The sequence below is a fragment of the Dicentrarchus labrax genome, unplaced genomic scaffold, assembly GCF_905237075.1.
Source record: "Dicentrarchus labrax unplaced genomic scaffold, dlabrax2021, whole genome shotgun sequence".
Classification (NCBI taxonomy): Eukaryota; Metazoa; Chordata; class Actinopteri; family Moronidae; genus Dicentrarchus; species Dicentrarchus labrax.
Window position 1 is genome coordinate 16260669 of NW_026136707.1, and position 13310 is coordinate 16273978.

A 13310-nucleotide genomic window follows, 5' to 3' on the forward strand; every position below is an offset into this window, starting at 1 on the left:
TCTATTCTTGATCTGGCCTTGCCATTTCGTTTGACCATTTGTAGTTTTTCTTGATTTGGATCATTTGTGCTTTGTTTGTTGCTTCATCTACAGCAGACCATGCACTCAAGAATTTACCTCACCTAACTGCTTAATAACCTGTTAAGAAGGCTTGGAGCAATGCAGGTTCAGGGCTGTTTGACTGCGAGGCCACAGTTCACTAAGGGCAACATCAATACTAAATAAATGGAAGCAATTTTGTAGGCTGGAAATTATTTAAATTGGAAAAAACACGGATGGGTAAAAAAGGTTTGTTGCACATGCAACTATCCTTTTTTAAATAACTGTTTACATTATCAGAAGCTGCTGATGTGCTTTTGGGTATCAGCGAGTGCGTTTGTCTGTGCACCAATCCAATACCACCCTCTTCATTAAACCTGGACCCTGCTACTTCCCAACAGTGCCCAGTTTGCCATTTTCCTTTCCCAGGATAGTGAAGTCATGACCCACCCTACACTGACACTGACAAAGTGTTTAACCTGAGCCAGGCTATACAAGAATGCTAGCAATCATACAGGCTTAGTAGTATGCACTTGTTATAATAATATACTGTGCGTGTGTGTGTATGTATATATGTATATTTGTTTGTATATGTGTATGTACTGGATCTGTACTCAGCTGATACGCAGAAAGAGGAAATTAATATAACATAGTCCAGATTCAGTCCGTTATTCATTTAAAACTGAGCTCAATTTAACAAGAAACGTTTCTCCAAATATAATAAAAACCAGAAAAAGTAACTCCTCACATCTTGCTGTCACTTTGACTAAAATATTATTGATTTCACATTTATTAGAGTGTTTTGAGAGAATTATCATAGAGTATTTTTATTGAAATTTCCTTTCCCACATCCAGCGTTAATGAGGCCTGTGGTAGGGCGGGGAGTGAAGCTTTCAGCCTAAATGGGAAACTGTTTGTTTTGTAGCAGCTGTGTACCAGCCACTCTGCTCACACAAATACACACAATCATAAGCCCTTCACTGTAGAGCACAGTATATACATGCAAACACTCACAGAAATGTACCAATTTACTGCATATAAACACAATGTAAAGTCTCTTTTATGTTTGTAGTTGGGCCTCCTCTGTTTAATGAGCACATAGACAGCCTGAGATAGAAACAATATCAAACCACACACCTCAGCTTTGTGGGGACTCAAAGGGCAATCGGGTGGTCTTAGGCAAAATAAAGCTTTTAGGTCCGCACCATTAGCTCCCTTTTAGTGCCTGGAAGGGTTTCCATCTATTTAACCACGTTTGTTTTCGTTCTCTGTCTTCTACTGAAAAAACAAAGACTCGCCCTGTCAGCTTGTTGCTTCTCACAGGAGAGGAGTCACAGTGACCTGCATTAAGGTTTATCTGGTGGAGATGAAGCTGTTTAGTTTAAATGTTTAGACCCTAAGCTAACCTCTTCATTTCTAGATATACATTCATTCATTCATCAGTCTAGCTTACATGACATGAAGCATTGTTTTTCATTGTAAGATGTGAATTATTATATATTTGTTAAATATGGAAATTTTCAGTTGGCAAAATCATATTACATTATACTGTATGTCCCCCATAAAAAGAACCATCACTGCCGGTGACTCATCGGCCACTTGAAGTGTGTTTGAAAGGGAAATATAATGAGTCATTGAAGAGTTCGAAATCCAAAGGAACAATTGCATTGTATTCATTCCTTGCATTTAAATCAAAAACATCAAAAACAGCATGATTAAAATGAGTGGATGCTTTTTGAAAAGGACTCAAAAATAAAAGCTACACAGCTTTTTAGTTTTGAATCATTTACATGATTTATTTAATATTTCTACAGCATTTCTGCTCTATAGTAAATACCAGGCAATAGAACGGCTTATGAACACTGCGCTTATTCTATTTAAATACTACTTCATAATATATTAAGAAGAATGTTTTTAAATGATACAATTATGATTTGTAATATAGAATGAAATCTTTAGAAATATGACTAATACCAACTTATGTTTTATGTATGTTTCTGTTATATCATCAGATCAAAACGCTACTTCCCTCAGTAAGTGGAAATAGTAGATTCATTTTTTTGTTTGATTTACACATATTTAAAAGAGCTGTCACATTATAGTAACAAAAAAAGAGAAAAAGAAAAAAATAGTATTCTCATCACTTGTCTTCATAGTTTTATTTCCTCAACAGAGCAGTATATTAAAATTACCACAGCATACTATACTTAGGCCTTCTTTGGCAGAGAAACATGCAAACAGCCAAACGTCAGTAATGGCCGACGTACTCCAGCACCAAACTAAAAGAAGAAAACTTTATATTACAATGTTTTCACCATCTAAACTTACATGTTCACTGACTAACAAACTGATTAGTATAGCACATTCCTTACAGCACAGACATACATCATTTCAGCCAAAAAAACATTCACATCTCATTCTTTTCTTTTGGCCTACAGCATGCACAAGAATCACATTAAAAGTCATTTAATGTACATTCATTTAATGTTGTTTTTCATGACACAGCATCAATTTGTGTGTTTCATCATATAACTCTCTAACTAAGGTTTAGGTTTGACTCCAAGACACAGAGCTAGCTCGTTTCTCTGGATCTTCCCGTCCTTGTTGACGTCACAGTGACGCAGCAGAATGCCTCGCAGCGTGTCCAGCTCAGTGCTCGTGATGTCGGGCTGCGGAGGACAGAAGTGGAAGAGGGGACGGAAAGGCATTAAACTCTAAATGTGTTTGTAAGCAGCACAAATGCCTTTTAGTCTTAATGAAGTTAATTCAGTCAGATCTAGTTTGTGTACATCGTCAGTGTTCAATATCGACACACTACCAGAGTTTATACACGTCCACATCCATCAAACTCAATTAACATCCGTCCCAAAGAATATCATCTCTTACTATCTCTTTTAGTTGAAGGTTATACTCGTGACTGCAAAACCATTCCAGTAAATCTAAATTTGAAATAACATGACTTCAGTTTAATCTTGAAATCAGCTGTGGTGCCGCATTGCGTGCACAGCTGAATGGCCTGTGCTTATATCAATATATCTCAGTTTTTCAGTCACAGTTGATGTAGTTGTATAGAGAGTTGTAGGGCTGCAACTATTGTTTAATTATATAATAATTTGCTGATAGTATTCTCAATTATTCAACAAATAATTTTGTCTAAAAAATGTAAAAAAAAAAGAGAGCAAAAGGCTGAGTATGATTTCTGAGAGCCCAGCTATCAGTCCATCAGTTCATTTTGGCAGGTACTCAAAAACTATTTAGTTTTTTTGCCTAGCCAGAGACGGAAGGAATGTTATCAGCAGTGTTTGGTATGTGCACAACAATTTGTGCTAAACAGCAATCTATATATATATCTGAATGTCAGAAAGGATGTTCACACAATACAGTAGCAGCATACAGAGTCTTACCCTGACCAGCCCCATCATGTCTTTGACAAAGCCGTCCACCTCGGGACCCTCCAGTGCTCCTGTCTTACTCTGAACAGAGAAAGAGAGGCAGGAAATAAAAGTGTGGATTATTTAATCTAATTTACATCCTCCTCACATTATTCAGTCTTCCTGTTCAGGGTGTGTTCCTGGGTGTAACACATCCCAGCATGCATTGGGGATATCCATAGTAAGCATTCTGGAGTGTTTGACTGTTAATCATATCACTGCTCACATAACATTTATTTCAAATATCCACCTTCAGGTTACATACAACATGATTTGAAGCAGACGTTCATCAGATACGGTCACACTGTAGGAAAAATATGATGTTTCTGCCCTTCCTTCTCACTGCAGTAAGTAAGTAAAGTAGCCTAAAGCTCTTCAAAGTTTAAATCTTTAACTTTCTGCGTATTTTCACCTTCTCCGGGATCAAGAGATGCTGTGTGAAAGCCTGCTGTTAACTGTTAAAACTATCTGTTAACTTAAAAACTGTGTTTGCAAAACCTGAAACTGGTGCCACTTGCTATGTTGTTAGTTTCAGTGCTTTAAAATGCCGCCATGGTGTGAAACATGTGACTGAGAGACTCTCACTGTAGATCACAATGTTTCAATAGTGTTGATTCTCCAGTCACAGTAAAAGAGCCGTCCTTGACCTTAAAAATTGATCAAAATGATGTGCATATTAAAGAATTTCAACTTTACACTATTAACTATAATGGAACTTGGAGAATTACTTCATTCCCCAACTAATAGCTTGAGGAGCCAGAGTTGGCTGGTATGACTGTGACCACAGGACACTTCTCACAAAGCTTCTATGAACATTAAAGTAAGTGCAGGCAGAATAAAAAGGGTCCAAATGAGCCATTAGTTAATTCACCACTTGACAATGTAGAAGACATAAATAGGATTTTATAGAATAGGGGAAGCTTATCAGTGACTCCTGACTATCTGGAGCTGTACTGTGAATGAGTCTGACAGAGTTAACTCATCCTCCCAGAGTGTGACTTGACAACATAATGGGTACTTTATTTTATTATGTTTCATTACAGAGGTAACAGAACTAATTGGATTTACTGTTGCTGTACCAAGTCCTCTTCTGCACATCACCACACATTATGCAAATTTGTGGGAGTGAACTGGACTGGAAAGCTTGTAAAATATAAAGAATTACTCCCGTTGTGCTATGAAGGAGTGCTGTACTTTCATAAGACATTTACAAAAAACAATTTGAAAAGAGTCTTTTTAAAAGCCATGTGCCAAAAGCGGATAAAGACACAAATATGGAAACAGTCCACTACAACCACAGGCAGTAAAACCTCTAATAAACTTAGCCACTGGGTAGCTTTTTTTGGCACTAGGGGCTGCTTTGACCATGAGCCCCTTGAAAGGAAAATGTTGAGTGCAATTGTTGTCAACATAAAATTTGCTACAGGGCTAGCTGATGACTCAAATCTGCAACTTTTTGATCAGAAGCCTGCTGTGTTAAATGACATGCTGCTTTTACCACCCAAATTACTGAAAAAAACACAACAAAGTGCAGAAGTGCAACTGACTCTAGAACAGACATGTAAATGGGCTGATCATACTACAAACTGATATGATAAGATTATGAAATAGCAGTCATCATTTGTGTCCCCCCCGGTACATTATTGTACTTACAACGTCATAATGGGCAAAGATCTTGTCAAAGTCTCTCTTTCTCTCCTCTTTACTGCAGGCCTTGGGAAAAAAAGAGCGAAGTTAAAAATCAAGAACATGGAGAGAAATTGACTGACTCAGTCAGTCAAATATTAAAGAACAAAACAAATAATATACTTACATCCATTTGGAACTGGAGCAGGAAGTTCTCATCTAAAGCCAAGATCCTAATTGAGAATGAAATACACATATTCAACGAGTATTCATATCATAAAAGAGAAAACAATTCCTTGTGGTGGAATTGCCTCCTTCTTTCTCTTGTGGGAAATTTAAGATACACTATAACACTTTGAATGAATGAGGCACTGAATGTATTTCCATGTGTTTTATGTACATGTCTTTTGATCAAATCTCTTTTATGGCTCTCCAACCATCTGAAAACAGACACATAAAGATGAGTTGTGACTTGTATTCTCCTGTTTTTTGAAAAGTACCTGGCCAAGTCGTTCAAATCCAAACAGCCGTCCTTGTTTTTATCAAAGATTTTCATCTGCAAGAAAAAGAAAAAGATGAAGTGAGAAGCATGAAAATAACTTCAGCCACTGTGAATCTCTCGGCCTGTTGTTTCCTCATACCACCTGAGCCAACTCATCATTCAATCTGACTTTGAGCGTGAACCAATCTCTTACAAACTGAAATCTTTAAACTAGTAGGAACAGGCTATGTCAGACTCTGGGTTTCCAAAGAAGTAACTCAGAGATACAGTCAATTCATTTAGTCACTCTGTCTTGTGACAGCTGCAGCAGCACACACAATCTAAAGAAAATCATATCACCCTCTGAACAACTGTTGGTTTTCTTCTGAAGAACAATAGCAGTTGGCAGTTTGTCAGAATAGTTTATTGCAGCTACTTAAATCTTTTCAGTCTTAAAATGCAAAATGTACAGCTGTTACACACATACTGTTTCATTTCAATTGATGTGAAATATCCTAACTAGCGCTTGCAAGCTATCTAAAAAATTGCAAGATGTAACCGCAAGATGTGAATCCAGCTGCACACAGAGTTTAAAGGGGAAAAGGTTTGGAATAAACATGGACTGATTTTAAGTCACATCGCCACACCAGCTGAGACCTGCGTTAAAACACCACCTCTAACTGTTTTTAAAGCTAGACAAAGTCGTAGTAGCATTGTACAGACACGCATACACTACAGATACTTGCGTGATCATGTGCATACCCGGTTTTACTATGCAGTGTGTGTTTGTGTGTGTTTGAGAGAGTGAATGGTATTACTACCATTGCGTCTGTGTACTCCTCCAGCTTGTCAGATGACACTTCCTTGTGATGCTGTTGGAACAAGTCTTTCAGGAAGGCCTAAGAGATAAACATTTATTATATAATCAGACAACAGAGCAATCAAATCCACTGGGTAATAACAATTTTACACACTTCTCTAACAGAGTCTATTAAAATGTAAAAGAGAAAGGACAGAAAACCACAGCAAAAACATGCTACTTAACTATTAAAAGAGAAAGAGAATGCACATTGCATTATGTCAGTGTGAGGAAGAGCAGATTCCAAAAGAAGATGGATATAACAATAATATTCAAATTGTTCATCCTACTGGTATTTATTTGCTCTACCAAGCATCTCTGTTCTAAGAAAAACATCTAGTGAGGAGCTGAAGCTGAAAAAGGGCAATCATTTTAGTGTGTGACAGAACAGGAAATAGTGGCTGAGGGTTACAGTCATTCTCTGCCAATGCCACCGCTGAATGTTGCTCCTTGAACATAAGAGATGTGTAATTGGTTCTCCTGTGTGAGGGGGAAATGCATTTTGTTCGTGTTGACAACCTTACCTTGAGCTCCTGAGCTGATATGTAGCCACTGCAGTCAACATCATACTTCCTCCATATCTACAGTGGGCAGGAAAGGGCACATTGGCAAATGCTTACATGCAGTGGACAGCAGTTAATGAACACAGCTAACTTAATATGACACCAAAAAAAAAGTCATCATAGCTATTGGTGCTGTTCTGTTGTGTGTAAATTATGAAATATTATAAATTGATGGATATAATAAATACAAACCAACTTGTAATTCAGATATTATCAGAGTTTAAAAGTACTATAAATGTTGTCACCACCACTTGAACCACAGTTCAAATTTAAATGGTCACTGTTCCAGTCAGGTTACAATTCAGAGTTCTGAGTTTTTTGGAAGACTTCCTCATATTTTGCATGTGTTACTCCAAGTCATCGTCATTCCTCTCTACTTTGTTGGCCAGTTGCTGGTTGATCTGGTTTTACCAACTGGGCAGGAAAATGTTAACGTGTTGCATCTTGCTGTTGCATCTTGCTGTTGCTGTTGTGTGTTGCATCTTGCCTTTTTATTTTCCCTGAATATATCTGTTGATCCAGTTCCTTGTTAACGTTACAGACTCAGAATCAATAAACTATTGCCCTACAGCTGAAATGTAATGACCTGGTACTCTGGTTGTTTACTTGTTGTCTGAACTCATATGTGCCTTTTTTGAGTCCCAACCATACAATCAGTGTTACCAATATACAATATACACCAGGGAATAAGCAGTAACATACCACAGTGTTTCTAGTCAAACTATGAATGTTGCACTCACTTCATATCTTAGACCAAAGGCCCACCAGGATATTTCTGTAGTTTTTGTGGTTTTAATGCTACTATATAAATTGACTCTACTTATAACCTTTCATTGAAACACTGTAGTTGACATATTCCCAATAGTTTTAATTATTGGTGGATGTGTCTTGTCTAATGTAGTCTTGTCACCTCTCATTATAATGTTTGTTGTCTGTGACCTCACCTTTATGAAGTCCACACTGTTGTCCAGAGGAGCTTCTCTGCGGAAGACTAACAGGAAGTTCTCATCTTCAGGGAGGATCATATTGGCCAGCTGGAAAACATGTCAGAGGACAGAGGTCAGAGCAGAGAACAGTGATTGGATAAGACATAGTCCATTTTATTTTTGGAGAGAAACAGTTGCCATCAAGTTTATGGTCTGGTCTTGCAGTCTTGATCAGATCAGGGATCAGTTGTTATTAGATCTGTTCTCTACAGAAATGGATCCAATGAAATCATTGACAGTGAGATTTGTGGAGCACCCTGATAAGCTGGGACACTGTATGGAAAGTCTTTGCAGAGTTTTTAAAATAATATTCTTATTTTCATGCACCTTTACTGTATTAAGGTGGCAGCCGCAGATATCTCAGAACCTCTGCAAACTGAAACTACATGCATGGACACAAAGAGTGAGTGAGTGAGAATTTATGTCTTATGATATACGCCAGCTCTTCTTGGCTCCTCTCCAGTTCATGTTACTCTTCTCTTCTCTGTCCTTTTTTAATAGTATCAGCCCTGCATTAGCAGATTAAACTGGTCCCCATCATCAATCTGGTTAAAATACAAGATGATACTGCAGCCATTTTGATCACAAAGCAGAAGAACAGTCAGAAAAAGCGCAATGCACCAACAGAGATGCCAACTCCAGAAGAGCTAGACGTTCACAAAAGAAATGCAGATCAACGCACACAAAGGTCTTGCCTCTCGCCTCAGTTAAAGCAATAAAAAAGGTTGGGCTAATAAATTATATAATTACCTGTTGATTGTTTTCTGCAAATTGCTTCTTTTGTTACACCAGTGGTACAGAGATGCTTGTGTATTTGTTTAGTTTTATGTCTATATGTGTGTGTAGGTGTCTCTGGATGGTAGTTAAAACATGGCGACATGTTGAAACCCTCATTTCATTAAGCATCCACCCACTAAAGTGTCCTTGAGTAAAACAGAGTCCCTGCCAGATCCAGGACTGCTGTGTTGTAAAAGGCTTAATGAGAGAAGGTTTCCCAGGTTTCATAATCTTTACTAGTAAATATGCCAGAAGTACAGTAAATGCATGGCATGCTGCACAGTTGCTTACCTTGCACAAATAATATTGAGTTTGTATGTTTTTTACTTTTTGACAGTAAGTGAACACTGTGTCTAACAGACCAGCCATGTGTGATACTGAGCTAGACGGGTAACAACTCTTCATGCAGCACTCTCATCTCACAGGATACTTTGGCTTACTGATAGGCTTGCTAACTTCCTTCCTAATGCCGCTCATAGGGCAGATTCAGAATACAGTATGGGGAAATGACATTACAAATTACTTAAAAGTCAAAAACTAGTCAGTAGAAGCATATTTGGCGTATACAGTATGTTTACTACTTGAGTCTAAATTCTTACTGCTGGCTGTAGAGATGCACCAATCCAATTTACTAAATTGGTACCTGGTTCGATACTGTCTTCGTTAAATTAATTCAAGTATTGGCAAGATACCAACCCACACTTAATATAGTACTGTATATATTGCATGTACGGTTTCTTTGTCACTGTCATTTAGAATGAGTGTGTTTGTACATACAGTACATAAAAATGATCCAAATTAGTTACACACAGTGAGATATACAGCATTTAAATTAGGAAAATATAGAAAACTGGTATTGGATATAAAAAGTCTGATGAGTGCATCTCTAGTCAGCAGGGTGTGTAGCTTCAAAAGAAGCAGCTGTACAAAGAGTACACAGTTTGAGCTCACTGTCCCTGCACCAGCCACCATAAATGTCTAATGGCCACTTAGGGCAGAGATGTATTGATCTTTTTTCAGTTTTATGAGTAAAAGCTAAAGCATTTGGGGTCTGTGGGTGCATTAAGGTGTTGACCTACTGAATGAGTAATGGGGAGGCACATGTTTCTTGCACTGATTGTTCTGATGAAGCACTGCTGCTGTGTCAAGACCTGCATCAATAATGGACACTGAGAAAGCAATGTCATCAAAATTATGGTTTTAAATTTCTGGGAAACGGCTGCAGCCTGTTAATTTGTCAGTCAAGTTTGATTTAATTAAATGAATTGAATCAATCAGAAAGCCATTTGTAAATCAGCCTTCATTAATTACAATAGATTTGTTTTGGATTTTTGAGAGTCCTACTTGACGGTCTAAAATGATTATTAGGTTCTCTCCCATTTAGAATTATTTTTAATTAAGGTAATGGTTTCAATGTCGCTCTCCTCTGGCTGACTCCTCACTACGGGATGGCTTAGCAGCGCGACCCTCAGCAGTCCCGAAAATTAGTTTCTATTCTGCTTGAATGTAGTACAAGCTGTGTCATGATTGTCATGGATACATGAGATAAATAAAAGATGAAGAGGGAGGGGTAGTGGAAAAAGAGAGAAGGGTGAGGGGAATAGATGAGAGGGAGTGGAGGTGACGGAGAGCAAGAAGATCTAGGATAAAGAGGACTATAGAGCGAGAAGGTGTTCAGTGTGCAGATAGACAGAGAAAGAGAGAGAGGTCGTGTTGTGGGGGAGGTGAAGTGTAGTGTGATGCCACTCTGTGGAACAATAAATATAAAGGAGAAGTGCTCTATAGAAAACTAAAATTTAAATGAATGGTAGGTTAGGAGATGAGTGTATTGAAGTGAATACAATTTTTCAAAACCACATTTTTTGTTCTTAAACAATGATCAAGTGAATGAGGGAGTGATTTTAGACAGAAATTATGTAGTACCTCCTGAATCTGTAGTTTCCCATCAGCAGTGGCATCATAGGCCGACATAAACCTTTTCTTCAGTCTCTGGACTCTCTCTTCAGTCACTTTTTCCTGTTGAGATGCAATAGATTAAAATTAAATTGGTTTTCTGACACCAAAGCCACCATTAGAAATGCATTAGGCGTATTAAATTGGACACAGATATCATGATAGGGCAAAATGTTATGGTATATACAGAAAATTGCAATTAAAAAAAACACAACTTGATGCTTTTAAATCAAGATACAGGTATATTTGTTGATATTGAAAGAGAAATACTGTACTGGTTGAGTCAGTTATTTTAAGAAATGTCACCATGGATACTCTGATCTCTGATTTTTTTTTTTTCCTCAAGGTCTGCTTTCTCAACCCCAGGCTAACTTTTTGTAAAACTCGCTCTACATGTCTCTGGCCTACCCACTCTTTCTAATAAGGAAAATATGATGCATGCTTATCTAAGGGAATCTCATTTTCTTTTCCTGTATAGACCAGTGTCTTTTCTCAACCACAGCCCAGTCTAATGCTCTAAGAAGCAGCTGTTAGAAGTTATTTTAAAATATATTGAGCAGCTGTTCTTCCGCCTCCGTCTCTTCGCAACCCCTCCATTGCTGTATTGTAGCTATAGAAACCTGTTGATCTATGGCGCTGAAGTCTGAATCATTGTTTCATGCAGAGCACACAGGCTGCAGACTACAAGGTGCCACAGCCTTCCTCATTACAGAAAGACAAGCGTTTATCTTCACCATCACCTCACCACACTCGTGTTTGGCCCCAGCAATATCCTGTTGCTAAGCAGAAGTTTTTTTTTTTTTTTTTTTTACGTTATTGACACTATGTACACTCACTGCATCACAAACTCTGTATTCTGTAGGTTTCACTGGTATATTAAACTTCACTATCACATGAAAATTCACTAAGTTGCATTTGAGCAATTGATTAAAAAAATGTATTAGTTTATGTTAGAACATTCTGCATGATTACTGGATGTGTTGCACTAAAGGAGATAAAAGGACCACATGGTTAATGTCACCCAACAACAGCTGAATATAATATAATAGAAGGACTGCACTGTGTTTTTGTAGCTCAAGAGAAATACACAAAACAGTACTTAACCTGGGGGCAATAATGATGGAAAGCAAACATCAGAGGGCAGTGACATATGGTTAGTGGTCTGTTTATTGTAGTACCCCATTAGTATCCAAGGGAGTTCAATCACACACACAAGCACACACTGGAAGATGAACTAATTGTTGCAATAATATTTGGCTTTCCATTATAACTGGTCAAGGAGAGGGCTCCCTGAAAAGTAAGGGATCTTCCTTTGACAGTGACCAGAGTGCTTTAATTGTGTCTAACATCGTTACAGCCACCCCACCCATCCAGATAACTTCATAGAGGTTCAGCTGCCCACACAGCAGACATCACAAGTGCTGCAAAGTCTGTCCAAAGCCAAATGTATCTCCTAGAGGCAGATTCAAGATTTAATTTTGAAAAATAGCATCCTACATGAAGTTATTAACCTAAACATAAAAAGAAGAATCATTGTATGCCAAGCATTGAGTTTAGTGGCAAATTGCAAAATAAATAGTTGCTTGTACTTGTAGAACAGGTGCAACACAATAAATAACATAAAATAAATGAAAGGAAATAATACATCGACACACTAGACACAGTATAGTATGTGTTTGCAACATCATTTCAATCTGATATTGACAATCTGTGGCTTTGTGGCTGTTCAGCAGCCCTTGACATGCACTGTATTGAACTGCTGTCATCACAAGTTATGGATTAATTAATCCAAACAAAGTTGACTTACCTCTGGACCTAGTCTCTTCATCATGTGACGGAAAAATTCATCAAGCTCTTTGCCCTCAATGTAGCCATTATCTGTCAAAAAAACCAAAACAAGTCTTACAAGTCCTCAGGTTGTAAATCCAGTGAGTCAAGTTTGAATTTTCCTCAAAATTCAAATACTGAGTGAGATTTTACAATGAAGTTACTAAGTGACTCTACACAGGTCAAAGCTCAAAATCTACAAATAATTTGGTACTAATAAAGTATTTGTGCTACCTCTTTGCTTTCCTTCTGTATCAAGCCTCTTACTTTAGATTTATATAGGACTTTGCCATTTTCAGACACAGTCAACAAAGTTGTTGTGTAATGACAAAAATAATTAACATAAGACCTTACATTACTACAGGACTTACAGTTATCACCACATATCCGGATTGCATTCTCTCTCTAATGTCTTGTAAAAGCAGGAGATAAATGATAAAGTACTGTACCATCTGTTTTACATATATTTATGGAGAAAAACAGTCATTAACTGTCCTCACCATCTGCATCGAAGTGTTGCCAGATTTCCAGGAACCCAGCTGCATCCAGGTTATCAAAAGCACTGTCCATTTTAACGAAGAAAGGCAAAGTAAGCTGTCAACTTTAACACAAAAATGTGAGAACTGAGGTGACAAACTGTGTTGCACTGTTCAGTTGTCTGCTTGGTTGGCATATGCTTTGTAAAAACCACACCTCCTTTGTGTGTGTGTGATAGTGAGAGAGATAGAGATAGACAGAGAGAGCATACTGTAGCACTCTATTTGCCAT

The 13310-nt window shown here is 37.7% G+C and overlaps 1 protein-coding gene across 1 annotated transcript; it reads right to left on the bottom strand.

Moving 5' to 3' along the window:
- Positions 1-2183: 2183 nt before the first annotated feature.
- LOC127367757 (secretagogin) lies at positions 2184-13223 on the bottom strand. The gene is made up of 11 exons (XM_051407862.1): positions 13043-13223; positions 12523-12593; positions 10686-10778; positions 7944-8033; positions 6961-7017; positions 6399-6476; positions 5597-5652; positions 5284-5329; positions 5124-5183; positions 3444-3512; positions 2184-2708 (listed from the first exon to the last, which is right to left on the bottom strand). Exons 1-11 carry the CDS (start codon positions 13110-13112, stop codon positions 2580-2582), a joined length of 819 nt encoding a protein of 272 aa, XP_051263822.1. The 5' UTR covers positions 13113-13223; the 3' UTR covers positions 2184-2579.
- Positions 13224-13310: the final 87 nt, after the last annotated feature.